Raw genomic sequence first — 22492 nt, forward strand, 5'->3', positions numbered from 1 at the left:
CGAGCAGGTTCGGCGCCGTAGTAGGAGTCTCGGCCTATTCCGTCCTGTCATTCGGTGGTGTGTGTCAGGTCGTCCCAGTGAGTTGGTGAACTGCTCAACCCGACATGATAATGGCGTTCGGTGCGGACCTTGTTATCTTTCTGGGCTTTAATATCGTGGTTCGTAGCTTGGCTTTTATTTGGGCATCGGGCCGAGTCGACTCCGGGCCTTGACAAGGCCCATATCCAACACATGATTTAGAATTTAATTGAGATGATGATAGGTGAATGTGCAGAGAGGCCACCTAATTATTAAAAAAGCCATTTGTATATGAAATCAATTATGAAATGACATGAATATGTGCATTAAATTTAAATCCGACAATCACAAACAAGGGCCAAGGTTATAACCAAGCTAAAGGATGACTGTTTAGTCCCCATTAATGTTCACATCTTTCTTTGAAAATATATTAGCATGAATAAATAACAATCTTTAAAAGATAAATGACGGAACCGTTCAGATCACAGTTCATTAGATCATGATGGATAAATATATGTGAGAAAATTAACTTAGATCACAGTCCATGGCATGCATGACAAGATCTGATGCTTCGACGAATTATTCTGAAATTTAAACAGTTTGGTATCAATGCTTTTGTATCATAATTCTGTTAGCAATGATTAAGTTTAATTTTCTTTCATTTGAAATAAACGTGTTACATGTTTTGATAGTCAAATATTCTCTAGGGATTTGGTTGCATGGAAGTTTACATTTAGGTAGTCGTTTTAACAATAAATCCATTCATGATTTGTACAAAGCAACATTGATTCATCATACATGCACGATGACCACCACAAACTACCCTAAAACTAAATATAGAAGCTAGGATTGACCCAACACATCCAAAAGCAAGTCTTTATAACACATTGTAACCGATCATGAAAACCAGAAAGGAAGTTGCCATGGGACGGATGCAGATGAAGTTTTAATCAAAGGAAGATGATATATGTATAACACAATAGAGGGGAAACCCAAATTGAGTTTTGGTGGAGTGGATTAGGTGCATACCAAGACAAAAACGCCAAGCAGGCCTTTCATGGGGGGTATGGCCTGTCGACACAAACATGTGAAACCAATACTGGTTGCCTTATTCTCTAATCTCTAGCTTGTTCCTTTTTTTTTATTCAACCAAAACAAATTAGATTTTCCCTCTATTATTTTATACATATCATCCTCCTCGGATTCTCTCAGATCTTATAGCTCCCATTGATATTGTTTTGTTTAATAGTTATCCAACTTATAAATAGAAGTCGAATCACTTGTTCTTCTGCAACGTTGTTTCTGGTTTGTCGTCGACGCAATAATTTAACATTCATACATAATATAAACTATATTCTTTCTTTCCTTCTCTAAAAAAAATCGTGATTCTAAAAATTTATCAAATAAACAAGAAAATTTATAATAAATAGTTCAAATATCACATTCATACCATTATAATAACTAGAAAAAGTATTAGGAAAAAATAAATATTAGACAAATGATCAAATCTCTCATTCTTCGAAAAAACTCAAAAGAAAGTGATTGGAATTTTATCATAATATTTTATTCAAGCTTTTTAGAAATAAAAATCAAGACAAAATATTTAATCCGAATGAAATAATATATAGTATTAAAAATCACTTATATTTGAAAAAGTGTATTTTTGAGATTTTCATAATCAAATAAAATATTAGAAACCACCTATTAAAAAAATTGTATACAAAAAGTATATATTAGAGTAAGCACATAAATCAAAACCAATACCTTTTATTAATTTACAAACATGCTTTTTGGTAAATAAATTAAAATTAACAGTCATTTTATTTACTTTATATGGTATATAATTAAACTTTAGTGATATTGACATAGAGGGTGATTGGTTGCGGTTGTAGATGCTCTAAACAACCAAAATTTAGTCTAAAGCATATGTCAACCAATCGAGTTTTCATTTCCTTAAAATTTTCACAGCAAAAAAATCTTTACAAAATTAAAATATGGTTGTAGAGATCTTTATTTCCAGAGAAAAAAGATAATACTTTACAAAACTACAACAAAATAATCTACATCAAATAAATCTACAACTTAAATTCTACAGCCAAAAACATAAAGCTACAGCTCATTCCAATCACTTCCATAGATATATATATATATATATATATATAGTATATTTTAATATAAATATTTATTATTGACACTTCTTACTCATATGATTTTATTAACATTATTATATTTACTGTAACAATAATTTAAACCATTAATCAAAAACCTTTTAATGTGATATTTATCAATATAAATTTCAAAATTAAAGTAGTAAGATCTCAATATTTTTTCAATGCAAATTTTGAATATTTATGTATGTTATATAGTATATAATTTAATTTAAGTGATACTAATATATATATATATAATATGAATATATATTAATGAGACTTCATATTCATACGATATGATTATTTGTATCTTGCTTGAACAAAAAAGAAAAGTTAACCCATTGAACACAAAATTTTCACTGTGAGACTTTTACCAATTTTAGTAATTTATAGTCGTTTTAAAATATTCAAAATATAACATATAATAATATTTGTTTATTTATATTTTTAGTGTGATTGTTTAATTTATTTTACAAATATAAAATTAAATAAAAAAGAGAGATGATACAAAAATTGTTATCAAATATGTATAATTCATAATCATTAATTGTCATATATATGTTAATCATATTAGGTAATTCTGTAACTTTTATTTAAGAAAAGAATTGAAAATATTATTTTGTACATTACTAATCAATTTAATAGTAATTTTAATAAAATGTAAAATGTATATTTACATGGACCAACTTATTTTTCTAAGGATTATAAGAATATCATAGTGATGACACGTGAGTACAAAAATATATTGCAATGCTCCGGAATTAATATATAGGAGATAACTTAAATAGCAGGGAAATGATTTGAATCATTGTCCCCTAGCCACATAATGAAGTTATTAAACAATTTAATTACCTTAAGTTATATAGAAACTATTACTCGGGTGTAGTTGCGTGGTACGGCAAACTTGAAAATGTGCTAGGCGTCTCGGATTCAAAATATATTGCAATGCTCCGGAATTAATATATAGGAGATAACTTAAATAGCAGGGAAATGATTTGAATCATTGTCCCCTAGCCACATAATGAAGTTATTAAACAATTTAATTACCTTAAGTTATATAGAAACTATTACTCGGGTGTAGTTGCGTGGTACGGCAAACTTGAAAATGTGCTAGGCGTCTCGGATTCAAAATTTCCCCCCCCCAAAAAAAATTATTCATCAGTGTGCCCTATCCATCAGTGTCGTCAGACTTGTAGGTATCTAATTTCACGTAAAGCAATCGGGCTTACTTGTCACCGGTAGACCGACTTCTGAGAGAAGGTAGCCATGGGTTAAGTCAAGGTGTTACACGTACCATCCACACTTCAGTTCACGGACATTTTCACTAAAGGCCTACCGGAAATGTTACACAAGGAATTTCGAGCCAGTTTGAACTTATTGATCCCCACGTTTAAACTGGACGAGGATTATAAAATATACCATATTTTGTTATTCGTTGAAGATAGATTACAATCTTGTATATAATATATTGTTCCTGATATTGTGTACTGGCTTGTCAAAAAAAAAATGTGTAACGCCTTGTCCTATATAATCTGATGTAACACAACCATGAATAACAGGAGAGAAACTTCAAATACTTTCATAGTCTGGAGCTTTGGCTTGGAACACCTCAGGTCCATAAAAAAAGTTATATAGAAACTATTGAATGAACAGAGGACAATACCACAAATAGTGGATACGATCATGCCGTCAATTCCAGAAAGATGGTGTTTTACAGATGAATCATAGAAAGAGGGTGATACCTTTTCAGGATAAGGTTAGTTCAGCACCTTAGAAGGATTTGATGGATTGTTGGGGACGAGGAATGTTAGGGCTAGTCTCTCTCTCTTTCATGTGGAGATGGAAGCGCTACTCTGGGCAATGAAATGTATGAGAATTTACGTCAATTTCAGGTTACGTTTGCAACAGATTGTTCCCATTTGGTGAAGACAGTTTCGTAACCAGAAGAATAACCATCATTTGCAAATTATTTGGAAGATGTCAAGATCCTGAAAGAGAGTTTCACCCGATCAGAGATTATCTATGTATGAAGGACGCAAAATTCAAAGACAGATAGACTAGCACGCAGTGTTAGGAAGCAACCGTCTTTTGTCGTTCACATGGCGATTTGGTTTATAGAGTCAGTATAAGTCTGTATACGTTGATGACAGAAAAAAACTATAAAGTGAAATGTTTGAAATGAAACAAGAAAAGCAAAACGATCAAAATATGCAAAATGAAGCAAAACTTCGAGAATGATTATATTTAAAGATTCTGTTGCAGAAAAGAAAAGTATTTAAAATCCTAATAAACTCTCCTCTAGGTTTCTCATGGTTTGATTTGATGTAAATGCTTGTTAGGTAGGCATGCCTATGTGATTTTGCATAAGATAGATATATCTATGTGAGTGTATACGTCTTGACAAGCGAGTGACGGCTATTCAGTAAATATGATGAATCTTTCCGAGGCCCGCCGCGATTGCGGCAGTTGGCGGACGTGAAAATTTTCGAAAATAGACTTTCAAACTATATTAAGCATTTCATATAATTGACGCAATGTTTAAAAATTACTGCGTTTATGAATTATTTTTGACTGATATGTGGCAAAAGTTAATTAATAAAAAATATTTAATAGACTAATTTTTTTTATTATAAAATGATAATTTTAAAATAAATAACGAAATAGTAAATTTATAAAATCATAGTACTAAACTTTATAATTTAGGTTTGGGTTTATATAATGTATATTAAAGTCAAAACAATTATAGTAAATAATTTGTTTTAAACTTTTATAATATAAATTAAAATAAAATAATATATATACTAATATATCTTAGTATTTATATTATCTAAATTTTGAAAATATTAAAACATATTTTACATTTATAAAGATTTTACTAAAAATATTTTTTTTACTCTCCCGCAACAATCCGTAAACGCTAGTTGAAATCAGTTTTTCATTTTTAGAGATTTGAAACGGTGTAAAACAGTTTATGACGTTTTTATGATTGTTTTAAAATGCTAAGGACCGCTATCATCCGCAGATGATGCGTTTGTGGATGGTAGCGGCAAATAAGTCAAGCCCTAAAGCTTTTTTTAGATCTTGTAATTATTGCTCTTTGGGAATTCAAATCACATATGGAGTTAAGAGATCATAAGTGATGATTTTTGGCTAGTTTGATCACACAAAGTGGTTCTTGAAATCTTAGAGCATAGATCCTTGTGACTATGTATGTAGCTATCATCTATGCTACATAGTATCAGTAGTTAAATAGTTCGAAGTTATTTCATATCACACTTAAATTACTTCTAAATGTGGTCACACTTGCTTGCGGAATCTCAATTCATAATTGTTCTCTCCAGTATCTTTGGAAATAGACATGTCAATTAGGGATGAAGCCTACTGTCCGAACCGCCCAGCCCTAAAAATTATTGGGTTTAGGTTTAGTTTTATAAGCCTACAAAAATTGGGTCTTTCGGGCAAAACCCATTTGGACTTTGATTTTTTTGGGCCTAAACCCATTTGGGCTAAGACTGACCCAAAAACCCGAAATTTTAGCTTAAATATTATCGTTCTTACAATCAAAACCATTATTAGTATTGACATATAATTTTAATATTTTAATCTAAATTCTAATAAACAAATATAAAAATTGTTAATACACTTTATTGTTTGATCATTACCTATGTTACATGGAAACGGAAGCGGGTACGCGGAAGCGGAAACGTAAAGAAGCGCAGAAGCGAATTTTTTTAAAATATTAGGAAGCGGGTACGTGTTGGAAGCGTATATCTATATATATATATATATAAATATATAAATATATATATATTTTTTAGAAAAAATAGGACTAAAATTTTTATGATTTATATCTGAAATAAAACATTTATTCATTTACAATAATTTTGAAATGATTTTATATTAAAACTGTAAAAATACACATAAATTAAGTTTACAAAAAATATTATATTAATTATTTTTAATACTTCATAAATAATTGACACAATATATTTCAATGTGTGCTATATCTTTAATAAAAAATCTCAATGCACAAAGATAATTTATAGCTTTATTTTTAATATTTGTATATTTATAACTCAATATTCATTACTATTAATTTTTTTATTTTATAAAGATTAAAACTATGGTTTTATATTTTATTGGTATACATTGCATTTTTCTTAAAAACGGAAGCGTGATTCCAAAACGGAATCGTAAGCTTCCAACAGGTTTTTAAAGAGAATATTTTAGAAACGTTTTGGAAGCGAGATTCCGCAAGCTTCCACAAGGTTCCGATTCCGATTCTGCTTCCGAAGCGGGAAGCGGACGTCCGATGAAGCTTCCGTGCAACGTAGATCATTACAAATGTTTTATTTTAAATTTTGCAAATGTACTTTCTTCTTTCATGTATAATATGTTTTTTTTCAAACTACAAATTATGAAACGTTTGACCGTGTTTATCATAAATTATATTCTCTTATATGTTTAGTTATAATTTATATTTGATTATTTAAATCTTATTAAATTTGGTTTGTTTATAATATATTTTTTAAGCATACGAAAAAGTAAAATATTTTTGATAAAGAATAAAAGTTTAAACTCACTTTATATTTTAAAATAAATAAATGAAACTGTTTTTTTAATGAAAAATCACTTGTATTAAAACGATAGAAATAACAATAACAAATTATTTTTCGAAAAGTCCAAAAAAACCTGAAAAGCCCTATAGCCCTATAAGAGCCGGACCGGACTTTAAATTTTCAGCCCAAAATATTTTCAGGCTGGACCGGACCGCACTCTAATATTTACGGACTTAACGGGTTTGGGCTGGACCGGACCAGCCCGAATTGACACCCCTACGTGTGAGTTAACATAGTATCTACCTTCAATTCTTTACCACGTTTCCATTTAGAAGTTAATTAGTTTAGCATACAGTTAATTATATAAGTTCTTTTTTTGTTGTTACTGATTAATTATATAAGTTCTAGTATTCGATTTATCTTTCATATTGGCTTGATCCCAGCACATTAGGGTGTTGCAGCTATGCGAGATTAAGGATGGCAGATTTGAATATATTCCTTCCAAAATATACAATTTGGTTCCGCTGCGTCAAATAGTTTTTCTTGACTATTTTTTTGTCAACTCATAATATATTTCCATAAGCAAGAAATCTAATTCATGTTAGTTAATGTTTAAAATATAATTTTGGGATTAGAAAAGCAAGGTGGGAGAGATTAAAGGCGCAGAAAGCGGAATCCTAGGCTCAATGGTTCTCAAGGGCCTATGAAGTCTATTATTTGCAAACTCCACGTTCCAACTATGATTTAGGCTTTTTGCTAGATGCAAAGTTAAAGTGTTATATTCATCTCGATCGTAGTTTTAACAAGGGAACTCATAAACTGAAAACAAATAAAAAGACGCAACCTTTTTTTGGGCAAAACACGGTGGAGGAGTTTAAATGACTCAATGTCTTACCGAGACATAATTCTTCTTTTTTTAATCTCACATTATGCTGATATTAATTTTGTCTGTCTGCTTAAATTAGAGCATTATCTTTCGTTAAGTCATCAGTGTTTCCCTATTTGGTAACAGGCGTCATTCTTAATTGTTCAGTACTGTTATAGCCTACCGTTTGAAGTCGTATTATGAATTTGAAAGGCAAACAAAAACAGTGCTTTTCTAAATCGATAGTATATTCACAACCGTCTCGTCTGCACCGCAGTTAACAGTAACAAAAATCTCTACATATACTATATATCTATATGTTTTTATAACTGTTAAAACCGCACTGCAGTTGAACCGCTTGTTTCACACCGTTCAAACCGCTTGTCCCGCACCGCTCAAACCGTAGCTAACCATTCGGAGAGAAATCGTAAATGTTGTCTTAAAGCATTATGAAAATTATCTGCGCATTGGGGTACCTGTCTTGTTCTGACAATATAGCTCTACAGTTTTTTATATTCGCATCTATTTTATACACAACTTTGGGAGGTCACTCAGGGTGGTGTTAGCGTGGGTAATAAAATTCATTGCTAGTCACTATTTGAGAATATGATGGGATAATCTTTTTGGCATTTTGACTCTGGTCAAATGTGTCATGATTATGGAAGTAAATTATTGAATCATCCAAAAAAATTCTTCAGTGAATTATATAACTGTAACTGTTCTATGACATGACTATATAAGTATAAGATTTAATGGCTAGACAAGTGCATAAATACAATCTATTTCTATATACACTGTATGTTGATTCAAATTGGTTGTTTAATTGTTTTGAAAATCCAGGTAAAATTTTGAATATAGATTCTGATGTTAATAGTGTAAAATATCTCTTGAAGAATGCAATGGAGTATTATTTTCTGACGCATATAAAATGAAAGACTCGCAAATATATGCTATGGGGCCCACCATGTTTTTTTTTTCAACTTGATCATCTCTTTAACACTATTCACCGAAAACAAAAAAATTACACCAAGCCCCATAAATAAAAAAAAAAAAAAAAACTTTTAAATCCTTCTCTCTGGATCTTCTTCCTGAAGCTTAAAGCCATTTAGGGTTTATCTGAGCTTCACACTTCCCTCGATTTTTGAAGTTTCTTATGAGCCTTACCTCCTTTCTGGGTAAGCCCTCTTCTTTTAGATTTTTTTTTCTAAACCATTATTCTTCATTTGCACTTTATCTTCTTCTGTAACTCTCTTTTATTGCTTTATCATGAGATTTGGGGACCGTAATCAGGAGGTTTCTCTGGTGGGTTCTGACCTTTCATTTTCTCTATGTGGTGTTCTTCTCTCACTGGCCCTTTGTCCAGTTTCCGTTTGTAATTAATTTGTTTTAATTTTCTGGGATTAGCTTTGTTTCACATTTGAGATTTGCTTGTGGAATCTTTCTTTTTAATTTATTGTATTTAATTTGGATTAAATCGATTCATCACTCCTTGCTTCAGCTACTATAGTCTTTGTTTCCTAATATATTCAGTTCATGAGATCTGAGACTTAGTTCAACCATTCTTCTTCTAACGCGGTTTGAATTTTTGGTGTAAATAATTGTTTCTGTTCCCATTACTCAACTAATCTTTACTTTCCAAAGACTCTGCCTTTTTTTTTTTATAAAAAAATGTTTTCTTTAAAATCTAATGTTGTGTAGGGTTTCATGATTGTGACCTAACCAATTCATTTACAGCCCTTTTGTAGATCTGTTTGCTTTCATCTTTTAGTTTCTCCACTTCCTTTCTTTAAAGTTTACTTCTTTTTTCTTATTTCTTATCAGTCTACACACATTTAAGTTACTCACTTTCATTGTGACTGTTCTGTTCTTTACAAGTTTTTCTTTTCCCTTGACTTGTTCTTTTTTTTTTTCAGGTGGCTCTGATTGTTGCACAAGTTTAGAAACATAGCACAGAAGAAGATGAATGACAATGTGTAACTTTGATTCCTCAGAAGTTTAGATTCTGTGCAAAAACCTGTTGCAATGGGTTCATGTGAGATTGTGGAAGAGAAGGACGAAGTCAGATTAGCAAAACATTATGGTAAATCGGTTTTGGGATCATCAAGCAAAGATTTGGAGTGGAAGCAGCGAGAGTGTGACATTGATAAGCTTTTTCAATCTATACCTGTGAGGCCATCAACCAGGCTACTGAGCTCTTCTTTCCATAACATTGCAACAAGCGCGAGTGCAGGTCCAAGCAGGACCACAAGCCCTTCAAATAGAATCGCCATGAAGAAACCGGGAACGCCTCAGTCCCCTAGAGTTTTCGGTCTCTCTGATTCAGTCTCTTTGAAGCAGGCTCTGAGGGACCGTTGCATTTCCAAGGCCTCTGAGATGGCTGCTCAGAAACGGTTGTCCAAATCAGCAGCTGCGTCTCCGAGGGTCTCGGAAGCAGACAGGATCAAGAGTTTGTATATCCAAGTTTCTAATGAATCTAGTAGAAGGTCCAAGGGTAAAGCAAGCTTGGTTGAGATGCCTTTAATGCCGGAACAAGATAAACCAAGTTCTTCAAGGAGTGTACCTCCGCGGTTTGAAGAGCCTTTTAACCCCATTTCTGAGCTATCTCAAGCTGGAACTAGTTTGGGATTACAAAGATTGGGAACTCAAATGCAGGAGATTAAACCGTTGCATAAACCCAACAAGTCTTGTCTGAGTTCTGACAGTGGAGATTCTGAGATAGAGTTAGATGAAAACGTTACCTCTCTTGACGATGATGTGAAAGAAGTAGACAAACATGTTACTTCACTGCCTTCATATTCTAGTAAGATAGATAATGCAACGGAGCTTGAAGAGAAAACTCTCTCTTCCGCTCTGGAGTATGCAGCTAGCTCAGTAACAGAGAAGAGCAAAACTGTACGCAAGGTAACAAGAATGATTCCACGTCCCAAGCAGCAGCCAAAGAAGAAGATTTTGGTAAAGAAGAAGATAAAGATTGGGATCGTTTCTGTTACTAACACAACGAAGAAGGATGAAGAAACCGAGAGTTCCTTAGATTCTAGTTCAAAGAAACTCATCTGCCAAAGATGTCACTCTTCGTTGAAGAGCACCAGCATAGATAACCCACCTCCCTCTTATACCACTAGTCATGATCCTCAGTTATGCTCAGACAGTTTGAGCTCTATTTCAAATCATGTTGGTAAAGAAGCTCATCAAGTAGCAGATGAGAACTTCTCTGGTTCTTGTAATGTTAGTGAGAGCTCTGAAGCTGAGATTGTCGTCACGAAACCAGCTGTTACCTCGAGTAACAACAGTGGTAACAGCGCAAGAGATGAGAAGGAAGCAGAGAATAATCCAACTTCAAGTGAGAAATTCGAATTCTCCTTGAGCTCAAAAGATAGTCTTGGAGATTACAGCAGGAGCACAAGCATGAGTGAAGGGAGCAATATAAGCAGGTTTAGCTGTGGGAACAAGCCTCACATGTCGATGGATGTGAGATGGGAAGCGATCAAGCACGTCAAGTTGCAATACGGCTCTTTGGGGTTACAACGCTTCAACCTTCTCAAGAAACTAGGTTGCGGAGACATAGGAACAGTCTATCTCGCCGAGCTGATTGGTACAAACTGCTTGTTTGCCATAAAGGTCATGGACAACGAGTTCTTAGCAAGAAGGAAAAAGAGTCCAAGGGCACAAGCTGAACGTGATATACTCAAAATGTTGGACCATCCTTTCCTTCCTACACTATACGCACAGTTTACTTCAGATAACTTGTCTTGCTTAGTCATGGAGTATTGCCCTGGAGGAGATCTTCATGTGCTTAGACAGAAACAGCTAGGCAGATGTTTCCCTGAACCTGCAGCAAGGTAAAAGATTGTCTTCTTCACTCGCGCCATCTAGATCTTACTTAAAAACTGATGATTTGAATTTGGTTTTCAGGTTCTATGTTGCGGAGATTCTACTTGCTTTGGAGTATTTGCACATGCTTGGTGTTATATACCGTGATCTGAAGCCTGAAAACATTCTAGTCCGTGAAGATGGACACATTATGCTTACAGACTTCGACCTCTCGCTCCGTTGTGCAGTGAATCCTACTCTTCTGAGGTCAACTTCTCCTCCAGGGAACGATCCTGCGAGAGTATCAGGTCCATACCATACCTCCAGCTGCATACAACCATTCTGCATCACCGAGCCATCTTGCCAGGTTTCTTGTTTCAGCCCAAGGCTCTCCTCAAACCAACAACAAGGTGGAAAACCGCAAAGAGCTGATCATCTTTCGAGGATCCAACAACGCTTGAAGAGATCATTGCCTCAGCTCGTGGCTGAACCAACAGAAGCGAGATCCAACTCCTTTGTGGGAACGCACGAGTACTTAGCTCCGGAGATCATCAGAGGAGAAGGACACGGCGCTGCGGTTGACTGGTGGACTTTCGGGGTTCTCCTCTACGAGCTTTTGTATGGGAAAACACCTTTCAAAGGTCACAACAACGACGAGACTTTGGCCAATGTTGTGTTACAGAACCTCAAGTTTCCAGATAGCCCGCTGGTGAGCTTCCAGGCGAAGGATTTGATAAGAGGGCTTCTGGTTAAGGAACCAGAGAACCGGTTCGGATCAGAGAAAGGATCAGCAGAGATCAAGAGACATCCTTTCTTTGAAGGGTTGAACTGGGCTCTTATCCGGTGCGCAATACCGCCTGAGCTGCCTGATTTGTATGAGTTTGGTGGTGGACCAGGTTCACCTGGAGGCAATGATGATAGGTATCTTGAATGTAAAGCCATAGGTGATCATCTTGAGTTTGAGTTGTTCTAAGCTAAGTAAGGGTCATTAAAAAAAGACAAGAAAATTTTCTGGTAGAAGCATTCAGATGTAAACGTTGTTGTAATGTATCATATAAAATCCTTTTTAAGTTCTCAAGAGTCTAGTAGTATGTATAAATTAAAGTTATTTCCTACTCAACAAAGATTGCATCACTGTTGAAGAAAAGCTCATCTTTGATCATCAGATTGGGCTCCACTGAAATTGATTTTATAACTTTTACTTTTGGCGGGATTGCTTGGTTTGATTTTGGAATGGTGTAAAAGCAAAGCAATTACGTTTCAGAAGATTGAATTGAAGCAAAAGCAAAAGACACTTTTGAAGTACCATAAATAGATGTTGGGAAAGACATATGAGAGACTTGTTGTAATAACAAAGAAAGAAAGACAAGAATGAGTAGCAAGAGCTTAGGAGCTGCTCCTGCTGCAGGTTCTGCAGGCAACACCAACGGTAAGCTTCCAGTGGAGGAGAACGAAGAAGAAGAGATGTGGAAAGTGACGGTGTCTAGGTTTCAAGCAAGAGAAGAAGAGATAGAGAGGAAGAAGATGACTGTTAAGGAAAAAGTTCAACAGAGGCTTGGTTTTGCTGAGGAAGCTACAAGATGTTTGACTCAAACATTGGAAGTAAGTACATCAAAGCCTTTTTTGGTTTAGACATGGTTGGTTGGATTTAAAACATACATAAAGGTAGATAATGTTGTAACTAAAAACAGGAGCTGGAGATTATGGGAGATCCTATGAGAAAAGAAGTTGGAATGGTGAGGAAGAAAATTGACATGGCGAATCGAGATATCAAATCTTTGGCTCAAAGCTGTCAGAAGAAGGTTCTTTCAGAATATGTTTTTAAAATGTTTTGTGAACTTTGTAGTTCTGCTTAACAGAAGAGAATGATATGGACCAGGAGAAGGAATACAAAGAGACATTGGAAGCTTTCAACGAAAAGAACAAAGAGAAAACTCACCTTGTTTCCATGTTAATGGAGGTAATATGGGTCTCTAAACTATATTGAAAGACTATAAAAGCTTTGTAGAAGATTCCTAGAGCAGATCTAAAGTGTGTTAGTGACTTTTGTTTGGCAGCTACTGGCTGAAAGCGAAAGATTAAGGATGAAGAAACTGGAGGAAATCAACAAGACTGTTGGAACTTTGCAATGAGGAGAGGAAAAATTCCACATGGATCTTACCTTTAAAATTTGTATAAGACTATTCAGGTCATTTCAATTAAAAGTGAGCTAAGATGTAACATGATGCACGATTAAAGAATGATTTTTCTAATGCTTAAGGATAATAATGTTTTGCTTAAATGGAAGATATCTTTGTACACAATAGATAATGTCACAAGCAAACAAACATCAAAATATTCATATATCTAAAACTAGCTCTTATAGAGAATTGGAGGTTGTTAACAATCAAACCAAATTTGTCATAACCCGTTTCCCTTTTACTCTGCTGGCTCATTGTTCACATACCTGTTTGCGTAATCTAAGTATTCCTGCAAGTAACAATCAAAACATAAAAAGAGGTTTCCAAGCAAGAAAGGAGGGGAATAGAGTCTCTAACCAATGCAGAAATGAGTGACCGTACCTGAAGTATAACTACAGCAGCAAACTTATCCAACATTGTCTTCTCTTGAACCGGATGCAGTTTCAAGGGCTTCAACATCAGTTCAACAGTCTGTGGAAAAGTATTACATGAGATCTTAAAAGTGGTTATATGCTAACACTTATGAATGCTATAGCTTGCAAGATTTCTAAGCCGGAATAAACTATATATACCTTTGATGATAACCGCTCGTCCCAGTAAGTGTACTTCAAATCCCTGAGTTTCTCGGTTTTACGAAGTTCCTCAATGAAAAGATTCACAGTGACAACCTGTTCCAAGTTGAAAACTCCACTTTCTAGTTATAAGTGCTAGTCAAGAGGACACATACTTAGCACTTCAGTGAGGGGAAAAAAAACTTACGTCTTCAACATTGTTCAGTTTGCCAAATGGATAACCAACCACTAAGCCCGACACAGAAAATGCTTTGACCTGCAACGAGTAAAAGGGCAGTACCCGAACAGAATTCATAAGTCTACTTGTTGAATGTTGGTAGATTATATACAATAATGTCAAGAAACTAGTGTTGGATCATATAACTTAATAGTAAAGTTTCACAGAGAAACTAAAAACAGCTTATAAATGGTGGGTTTCAACACTTCTTAACAGGAGCTAGAAACTGTATGCTTGTTTAGCATCTACTTACAATCTAGCTACAGCTAAAACACAAGATTAGGAACCAACCAGATTCTGGAAATCAGTAGCCATCAAGTCAATGTTTGTTTTCTTCCTGAGCAGAACACTACAAGAGAGAAGTAAGCATTTCAACTAATATCTGATTGAACCATTTGACTATTACTTACAAAAAAAGTAAAATGTACCTCAATGGAGAAGCAATCATGTTAGAAGGATCTGAAATAGATACACCGACATACTTATCACCAACATCTAACCCTAGGAACCGACCAGGGACTGACACTTTTGTTGTCTTCAACGCATCACCTAGTAACCTCAATGGCTTCACATACTTCATTATCTGGACAAACAGCTCAAATCAAACGTCCGAAGCAGCTGAACGAACTTTGAGGATTGTTTGTACCAAAAACAAAACCTTCAATTAGACAAATGAAACTTTCAGCACGAAACCTAGCGAGATTATGGAAGGGTTTATGGGGATGGACCAGACAAGGTTTATTCCGGTTCGTTTCAGCTGGTTCGGAGTGGTTTAAGTGTTTTTTGGAAATTGTTTCGGTTTAGATTATACCGGTTTTCTCTAGTCAAAATTACTACATTTACTACATACATTCGGTTCTTTCTGATAATCCTAAATATTTTGGATTAAAAAATATTTGGATCATTCATTTTTTTTGGATAACTCAGTTTATAATTAGTATTTTAAAAAAATATTTGGTAAATTTAAAACTCATAAGAATTGATGTTTTAGGCAAAACTGTATTCTACATATTTAGGTATGAATTCGGTTTTTGGTTCGATTTTGGTTTTCAATTTCAAAAATATGAAAACCACGCATATATTTCGGTTTTCAGTTAGTTATCGGTTCGGTTTTCGTTTAACTGTTTATACCCTGATGCCTAATTCTGTTAGTGAAGAGTAACATAATAAGCTTCAATGACTGTTACTGGATCATTCACATTGTAACTCAAAACTTAAAAGACTGATAAGCAGCTTTGAATGCATTAAGGATATCTCATAGAGTGGACTTGAAGAGGATCATATTTGTCTTGATTATAAAAAATAAAGTTCCATTGCTTACACATGTCCCAAACATTATTACAAATATTTCTGCAGAGGGACTCACAACATCACTGAAACACAGAGAAAGACATCTGCAGAAAGTTGCAGTCTCAAAGAAAAGCTTAGAAGAGGACTTGATTTGGGCTTTGTAACATTTTCTTCAATGAAAGACTTGAGCTGAGATTCCCATCTGATGAAGAACACTTGACGTTGAAGAGGCTGACCTCAAGGCTTCAGCCAATGGTCCACCCATGTTGTGGTGATTCCCTCCACTGCTCCACCAATTCATGTTTTGTTGCTGCTCCCTCTCATTGTTGTTGGCTTCTTCTACTTTATCGCCTGTGGAAAGTTTTAGAGAGACGTCTGATGAAGTGTTACCGGGCATGGAGATGGACAGATGACAATTGGATGAGCTCATTGGACTTGAGGTAGAATCAGATGATCGTGGCCAGTCGTCAAAGAAAGGCCTCAGGGTGTTACCATCATCTGATCTGAGTCCACTGTGAGCTTCATATGGCCTCTTTTTGTTACTTTCTTGTTTCATCCCTGAAGAACAACTGCGAGAGACAAAACGCACATCTTTTATAATTAGAACAAGACATGAACATTGTTAAAGAAAAAAAAGATTCAAAACTTTTTGATCCATTTAAGTAGAGTATAAAGTATGATTAAGTCAATAAACATGTCCTACTAATGGCACATGATTTTCCACTATCAAACGGGATAGAGCTAGATAAATAAATCAATAACTTAAGTTGTTTTTTCTTCTTTATGAAATGTGGTCTTAGGGGAAGTGATTGCAGAATAAGCTTTTGTTTTTCTTCTATGCAGGTTTGGTCAGCTTTCAGTGAGGTCCTACCAATGTCATTATCTAGTATACATCTCTCTCCCTCTCTCTCTCTCTCTCTTCTCTCTCTCTCTCTCTCTCTCTCTCTCTCTCCTCTCTCTCTCTCTCTCTCTCTCTCTCTCTCTCTCTCTCTCTCTCTCTCTCTCTCTCTCTCTCTCTCCTCTCTCTCTCTCTCTCTCTCTCTCTCTCTCTCTCTCTTCTCTCTCTCTCTCTCTCTCTCTCTCTCTCTCTCTCTCTCTCTCTCCTCTCTCTCTCTCTCTCTCTCTCTCTCTCTCTCTCTCTCTCTCTCTCTCTCTCTCTCTCTCTCTCTCCTCTCTCTCTCTCTCTCTCTCTCTCTCTCTTCTCTCTCTCTCTCTCTCTCTCTCTCTCTCTCCTCTCTCTCTCTCTCTCTCTCTCTCTCTCTCTCTCTTTCTCTCTCTCTCTCTCTCTCTCTCTCTACTCCTCTGATTTAAAAGCCTCACCCAACTAGTAAAAAAAAAAAATAGATTCTATCAAATCCAAGTGGTTATCATTGTCTCTCTCAACAAAAGAAGGAAAAAAATAATGTTTTTATTTTTTTCACAAAATGATGATAAGTCTCTCTGTCACCCAATTGCCAACATTACCCCTTCCTCACAGCATCACTTCACAGTGCAATAACTATTCTCAAATCCCAAACAACAGGGAGTTTTAATAATTTCAACATATTTATCTACTGTCATGTAGGGCTTTCTTTTGTAATTAGTCTTTTGTTATTATTAAAAACAAAACACTTGTCTTAAATCTCAAGATTCTCCACCAAAGCTTATAATGACTTCAATTAATCAGAGTTTTTTTGTGTACCTTTGATGACTAGTAAGGTGGAGATGTTTAGTTGAAGAATGTGAAGAGTCAGATGAGAAGAAGATATTGTTTGGTCCATGACCAAGATCCTCGCCTAAGACAAAGGAAGATGCGGCGGTTGTGGTGGCGGGTTTGGCGGTTTCCACAGGCTTTCTTGAACGGTTTCGACCACGGTGGATGTGGCGGTCGCAATACTTGTGACCGCCTACTACATCTCTAGAACATCTCCATTTCTTCCCGTCTGTTCTCTTGCACCTCCCTGGCTCAGGATCCATTGCTCCTCTTCCCCAATACCCTGTTTTTATATTAGTGTGTATTCATTAGTACCATGTTTGCTTCTAACTTACTATAAACCAAAAAAAAAAATCTAACTCAAAACAATGAATGTTTAATAAACCCAACTTGTCTTGTTCTCTGTTTCTCATAGATGTTCTACATAGATATTTTCCAAGGAAGCATAAACAAGAGGGAGAGAGACTCACAAGGTTGGTGATGAGGGAAGTTCTGTTGCTGAGGATGGTGAAGGAAGTTCAAAGGAGATTGGAATAGACTTTTCTTGATGGGTAAGAGAAGCTCTTGAGGAACAGAAGCACCAGCCAACATGTATCTGTAGATCAGTGCTTGTAGCTCAAGTTCTTGCCACTGTGCCAAGCTAAAGAAGTTTCCCATCTCTAAAAAGATAGACAAAAGTCACAAAACCCGGATAAACGAATGAGCAATAACTTCAACATTTGAGTGAAATAGTCTTTTGCCCTTTTGAAAAGAAGGAACCACTTACTGAGAAACCTGGAAGAGGACGTGTTAGGAGAGAAACATGAGACTGAGGTAGATGAGGTGGGTTCAGGGACAAAGAGAGGTAGAGCAGCAGCAGCAGAACTTGCAGTTTGGGATCGAATCTGATCTAAGAAAAAGTTTGATATCTTAGTTGCAGAGCTTTGTTCTTCTGACTCATTCTGCTGCTGACTTCTCCATTGCTTCAGTTGCAAGTCCATGGAAGAGAGAGACAGAGAAAGAGAGAGAGAGAAATGTGTTGGTTGCTTTTGGGATAGTTTTTTCCACTTCTTTGTGTCTTGGAGAGCCTGGCTTAATAAGCAAAGACAACCACAACAAAAGTCTTATGTGCTTGGCTTGTGACCCCAAAAAGTTTTTTCTTCTCTTTGTTCTTTGTAGGCAGTTGCTAGAGAAAGAAGAAATTTTTTTTTATTAGGGTATGAGACAAGACAGTTGAGGGAAAACAAAATTTAAAAGTAAAAAGTTTGGTTTTTTTAATCAAATTTTGGTTTTTATATAATACTTGATTTTATAACGGTATCTTTATCTGATTATAAAATTATGTAAGTCAGAAAACCAAGCACTGCAAGATGCAAATGAAGAGATAAACCTGCAGTGTTTATGTCTCACTGCCTTGGAAATATCACTTCCTTTTATAATCTCATTTAAATATTTCATAAGTAGTATAGTAACTTAAAGATAAAAGAGAAGCCTATATTATTAAGATATTGTAAAATTAAAGATTCAATCAATGTGTCATTTGTTTCAGCAATTGTGTTACAAATGTACTCCCTTCGTTTTTTAATATAAGTCGTTTTACAGTTATACACGTAGATTAAGAAAACCATTAATTTTTTATATTTTCTAAACAAAAACATCATTAACTATTTACCTAACCACAATTCAATCAATAGAAAAATATAAGATATATTACCATTGGTCATACAACATTAATTATTAATAAATTTTACATAGAAAACCGAAAACGACATATAATTTGGAACAAAAAAGTTTCTCTAAAACGACTTATAATAAAAAACGGAGGGAATATTAGATTCTGTGCATTATGACTTTGGATTTGACTAACAGCTAACTCCACAGTGAGCTAATGTGCAGTTTATGACATAAGTATACTGCACCTGGAGAGAACTGCAATATATTTTGATCAGATGTGAGGTGACTAACTATGGTTTCCTATTTGTTGTAAAAAAAACTATAATTTCCTATTTACATTAAACCGCTTAATATATAATTAGGTTAGTATGTTTACCACAACACTATTTTAGCATTTCAACTGGTCTACATATGTTTATTTTTCATCCAATATGTAGATTTGAATTTGAGTAATGACAGAAACCACTAAATTACATGTATGTTTGTTTTTTCGCTAATAAACTATTTAGTCCATTCTAATTTGTAACCGTCATTACTTTATCATCTGTTGCATTATTATTCAATATTCACTAATATAGTATATAACGTCTGTGCATTTGAAAGTTTTTTGGTTTTTTGGAACCTATACTTCATTTTAAAGTTTCTCTAATTAACATTTCATATAATTATACGATTAAACTAAATATTTTGTCGGTTCTTTCTACTTGGACTGTCTCATGTCATGGCCGAGTCATGGTTCCAATTTCTGTTTGTATAGTAAAAAATATTTATGCCTTGAAAATGTATTATCAATGGTTATTTATGAATCTGGAGAGATTTGTAAACTTTATGATTACTAGAAGAAATGAAACAAGATTCGCTAGTATATCTAAATCCTACTATATAAAAGGGACTAAATTCAAGGCTTTTGAGACTATCCACCTCAGCCAAAATATTCTCATCAATAAAATATTAGAAATAGATGTCATTTGAAAGATAATTAACTAATATATGACTTTTGATATTTCTAGAAATTTCAAATTTGTAACTGCTAATTTATTAATAGAATCATATATTTATATTGAATTATGTTCTATTTTTAATCATTAGATTTCAAAGGTAAATAAAATATTAATTTATAATATATATATATATAGTTATAACTTTATATTGTAGTTATAAATAAAGAGAAAATAACCGGGGAGGGTGAAAAATCTCATGTAAAATTATGTAATTAAAATGGTAAAATGGTGAGTATGATGAGATGAATCTAAGAAAATTGATTGTACGAATTATGATGTTTTCTTCGTCCACTAAAATGATTTAAAATAAAATATATATTCACATAAATAAATCAATATTTGTTTTTTTTTTGTAAGATACTAAGATTATCATTTTCTGAAAGGTTACATTGTTGTTTTTAAACAACTTATTACAGTAAGGAAACAAAAACAACCACCAACAACTCAAGGTAATAAAAGCCTTAAAGAGATCTTATACAAGAAATATAAAAAAGAAGTAGAGAAGAGGAGAAAGAAGAACTTGCCGGGTAAGAGAGGAGACGGTCACGCATCATACGGTCGAGAGAGGCAAGGATGACTGATGAAAGTGAAGAGACAGGTGTGAACACACGAGCATTACGCTCTTTCCACAGCAGGTAGATGGCTGACTGAAAATAGAGCTTGATGACTGAAATAGCATGTGCATCTGCGTTGACGCGAGGTTGATTGATCCAGGCTGTAACATAGTGTAGATCAGCCGGAGGAAAAATCCAAACTTCAGCAGCAAAAGGCTCACATATCAAGCGAGAGAAAGAGCACTCAAAGAAGAGATGATAGTGAGCCTCTATTTCCAGATTACAAAGGACGCACGTTCCTGAGACATTAACCTCCAACGCCTCAAGCGATCCTTGGTTGGCAGTCTTCTCTGCAAAGCCATCCATGATATAAACGCATTACGTGGAATATGTTCCTTGAACCAAATAGTCTTGTGTCAATATTTGTTGTTGATAGTGTTTATATTCTTTTCTGACATTAGTATCCATATTTTTTAGTAAACTGATCCAAAGAGATTAGTTTGTGGAGCTAACCAAACGAGGATTATAATGTTTACTTTGGAAAGAGTAATAGGTTAAATGACAAATGGCGTGCGTGCTTTTTCACATGAAAATCTGCACATATATTAAAATTGTAAGATATGAATCATAGAGAAAATATAGTGTATATGACTGAAGTTGGTCTATTCCGAAACTAAAGATGGCTAAAATTCTTCTTTGTCAAAATTCATAGATGTGAATTTTATATGAATAGAGTTCTCCATTGCTTATAGCAGTGTAATAAACTCCGTGTGTAAAGGAGAAAAAATGTTATATAAGTGAAAACAAAAATTATGATTTTTTTTCTTGTGTCTATAGGCTCTTCGCAATTTGAAGAAGAAAGAACATATTGTGTTAAAATCTTTGGCTCAGTCAAATTTTATCCAGTTGTTTATAAAACTGTTGTTATCTCATTCATGTAATTTTTTCAGTGTTGATTTAAAAGCTCAAAAGACCCATCTATACTGATTTTTTGATATTTTTTTTCTGTGATTTGAATTTAAAAAGAGATAAAACTTTCGATAAGTTATGTAAACTCTGAACAAGTATTTAGCTTTAGAAAGCATTTATATGTTTCAAACTTATAATATATACATATATAATGTTTAAAATTATGCATATAAAACCAGTGTAAAATTGCTTGAATATGTTCTCTTCTTTAATGTGTTAATTGTACTATATATAACATTATTTTAAAATTTCAAAAAGTTTACGTCACATACAAAAAACCATCAATAAAAGATATAATTACAACAAGAAAAATAAAAAATTATAAACATATAAATTTAAATTAAGAAAAACTAACATTGGAAAAACAAGAAATTAATATAAAAGAAAAAAAACCGACAAATAATATTATATATAATATAAATTTATAAGACACAATCCGCGCGAAGCGCGGAAAAAATCTCTAGTATCAATAATAGGGAAACAAATATATTACCAGAAAAGGCCAAGTAAACTTGAAAACATTTATTAAGATGAAGTAAGAAACATTCATTTATATCTTCACTTAGATGAATAAATACAAGAACACATTAATTTCAAAGTAACTTTATTTGGTGGTGCCACAATAGTTTTCATTTGTTGTTTTGAGGAAAGAAAAGTAATAAATATGAGCAAAGGACGATAACGATGTTTCATATAGGAGTGAGCCAGCTAAGACACTGATGAGAGAGCTCCCTAAGTGTCTTTCCTTTTTTCATTCGTTTCCACCAGTTTCGACGGCATTTATATGCAATATTCTGAAAATACCCTAAATCAGTTACGTTTAGGTTATTTCTCAAGAAAAATATCATAAAACCTAATTAAAATTATAGGTGTGACGCGTGACTGGCTAAAAACCTCGGTAATTTATATCATCTAATTATAAACTGTTGATATAATTTTCATATCATAAACTTTCAATGTG

The 22492-nt window shown here is 34.0% G+C and overlaps 4 protein-coding genes across 7 annotated transcripts; 2 read left to right on the forward strand and 2 right to left on the reverse strand.

Annotated features, from left to right (window-relative positions):
* The first annotated feature begins 8603 nt into the window (after positions 1 to 8603).
* On the forward strand, positions 8604 to 12510 carry LOC103850266 (serine/threonine-protein kinase KIPK1). 3 transcript variants are annotated; one of them, XM_009126988.3, is made up of 3 exons: positions 8604 to 8767; positions 9506 to 11431; positions 11505 to 12510. In XM_009126988.3, the coding sequence occupies exons 2-3, from the start codon at positions 9615 to 9617 to the stop codon at positions 12373 to 12375; spliced, it is 2688 nt and encodes an 895-aa protein (XP_009125236.2). In that variant the 5' UTR covers positions 8604 to 8767; positions 9506 to 9614; the 3' UTR covers positions 12376 to 12510. The 3 variants fall into 3 exon arrangements, with proteins under 3 accessions (XP_009125236.2, XP_033131091.1, XP_018512370.2); XM_033275200.1 differs by having other exon boundaries at positions 8619 to 8767; positions 9510 to 11431; XM_018656854.2 differs by having other exon boundaries at positions 8645 to 8894.
* Positions 12511 to 12592: 82 nt separating this feature from the next.
* On the forward strand, positions 12593 to 13683 carry LOC103850269. The gene is made up of 4 exons (XM_009126990.3): positions 12593 to 13004; positions 13094 to 13204; positions 13282 to 13362; positions 13460 to 13683. Exons 1-4 carry the CDS (start codon positions 12774 to 12776, stop codon positions 13532 to 13534), a joined length of 498 nt encoding a protein of 165 aa, XP_009125238.1. The 5' UTR covers positions 12593 to 12773; the 3' UTR covers positions 13535 to 13683.
* Positions 13655 to 15401, reverse strand: LOC103850267 (putative pre-16S rRNA nuclease). 2 transcript variants are annotated; one of them, XM_033275201.1, is made up of 7 exons: positions 15030 to 15401; positions 14800 to 14954; positions 14663 to 14720; positions 14342 to 14410; positions 14155 to 14250; positions 13964 to 14053; positions 13655 to 13871 (listed from the first exon to the last, which is right to left on the reverse strand). In XM_033275201.1, the coding sequence occupies exons 2-7, from the start codon at positions 14949 to 14951 to the stop codon at positions 13821 to 13823; spliced, it is 516 nt and encodes a 171-aa protein (XP_033131092.1). In that variant the 5' UTR covers positions 14952 to 14954; positions 15030 to 15401; the 3' UTR covers positions 13655 to 13820. The 2 variants fall into 2 exon arrangements, with proteins under 2 accessions (XP_033131092.1, XP_009125237.1); XM_009126989.3 differs by having other exon boundaries at positions 14800 to 15401.
* Positions 15402 to 15663: 262 nt separating this feature from the next.
* On the reverse strand, positions 15664 to 19972 carry LOC103850270 (growth-regulating factor 4). Its single transcript, XM_009126991.3, has 4 exons — positions 18121 to 19972; positions 17825 to 18013; positions 17343 to 17637; positions 15664 to 16230 (listed from the first exon to the last, which is right to left on the reverse strand). Exons 1-4 carry the CDS (start codon positions 18332 to 18334, stop codon positions 15834 to 15836), a joined length of 1095 nt encoding a protein of 364 aa, XP_009125239.2. The 5' UTR covers positions 18335 to 19972; the 3' UTR covers positions 15664 to 15833.
* Between the last annotated feature and the right edge of the window lie 2520 nt (positions 19973 to 22492).

Source organism: Brassica rapa, chromosome A07 (assembly GCF_000309985.2).
Source record: "Brassica rapa cultivar Chiifu-401-42 chromosome A07, CAAS_Brap_v3.01, whole genome shotgun sequence".
Lineage (NCBI taxonomy): Eukaryota > Viridiplantae > Streptophyta > Magnoliopsida > Brassicales > Brassicaceae > Brassica > Brassica rapa.

Bases quoted from the DNA above. Each gene is read 5' to 3' on its own strand.
- LOC103850267 (XM_033275201.1), bottom strand. From the start codon at position 14,951: ATGAAGTATGTGAAGCCATTGAGGTTACTAGGTGATGCGTTGAAGACA. The intron at 14,251-14,341 runs GTAAGTTTTTTT...AACTTGGAACAG, and splicing joins AACTGAACAATGTTGAAGAC to GTTGTCACTGTGAATCTTTT. The intron at 14,054-14,154 runs GTATATATAGTT...ACTTTTCCACAG, and splicing joins ACGAGCGGTTATCATCAAAG to ACTGTTGAACTGATGTTGAA.
- LOC103850266 (XM_009126988.3), top strand. From the start codon at position 9,615: ATGGGTTCATGTGAGATTGTGGAAGAGAAGGACGAAGTCAGATTAGCA. The intron at 11,432-11,504 runs GTAAAAGATTGT...TTTGGTTTTCAG, and splicing joins TTCCCTGAACCTGCAGCAAG to GTTCTATGTTGCGGAGATTC.
- LOC103850269 (XM_009126990.3), top strand. From the start codon at position 12,774: ATGAGTAGCAAGAGCTTAGGAGCTGCTCCTGCTGCAGGTTCTGCAGGC. The intron at 13,005-13,093 runs GTAAGTACATCA...AACTAAAAACAG, and splicing joins GTTTGACTCAAACATTGGAA to GAGCTGGAGATTATGGGAGA. The intron at 13,363-13,459 runs GTAATATGGGTC...TTTGTTTGGCAG, and splicing joins TTGTTTCCATGTTAATGGAG to CTACTGGCTGAAAGCGAAAG.
- LOC103850270 (XM_009126991.3), bottom strand. From the start codon at position 18,334: ATGGACTTGCAACTGAAGCAATGGAGAAGTCAGCAGCAGAATGAGTCA. The intron at 18,014-18,120 runs GTAAGTGGTTCC...CTATCTTTTTAG, and splicing joins GTCCTCTTCCAGGTTTCTCA to AGATGGGAAACTTCTTTAGC. The intron at 16,231-17,342 runs GTACACAAAAAA...TGTCTCTCGCAG, and splicing joins CACCTTACTAGTCATCAAAG to TTGTTCTTCAGGGATGAAAC.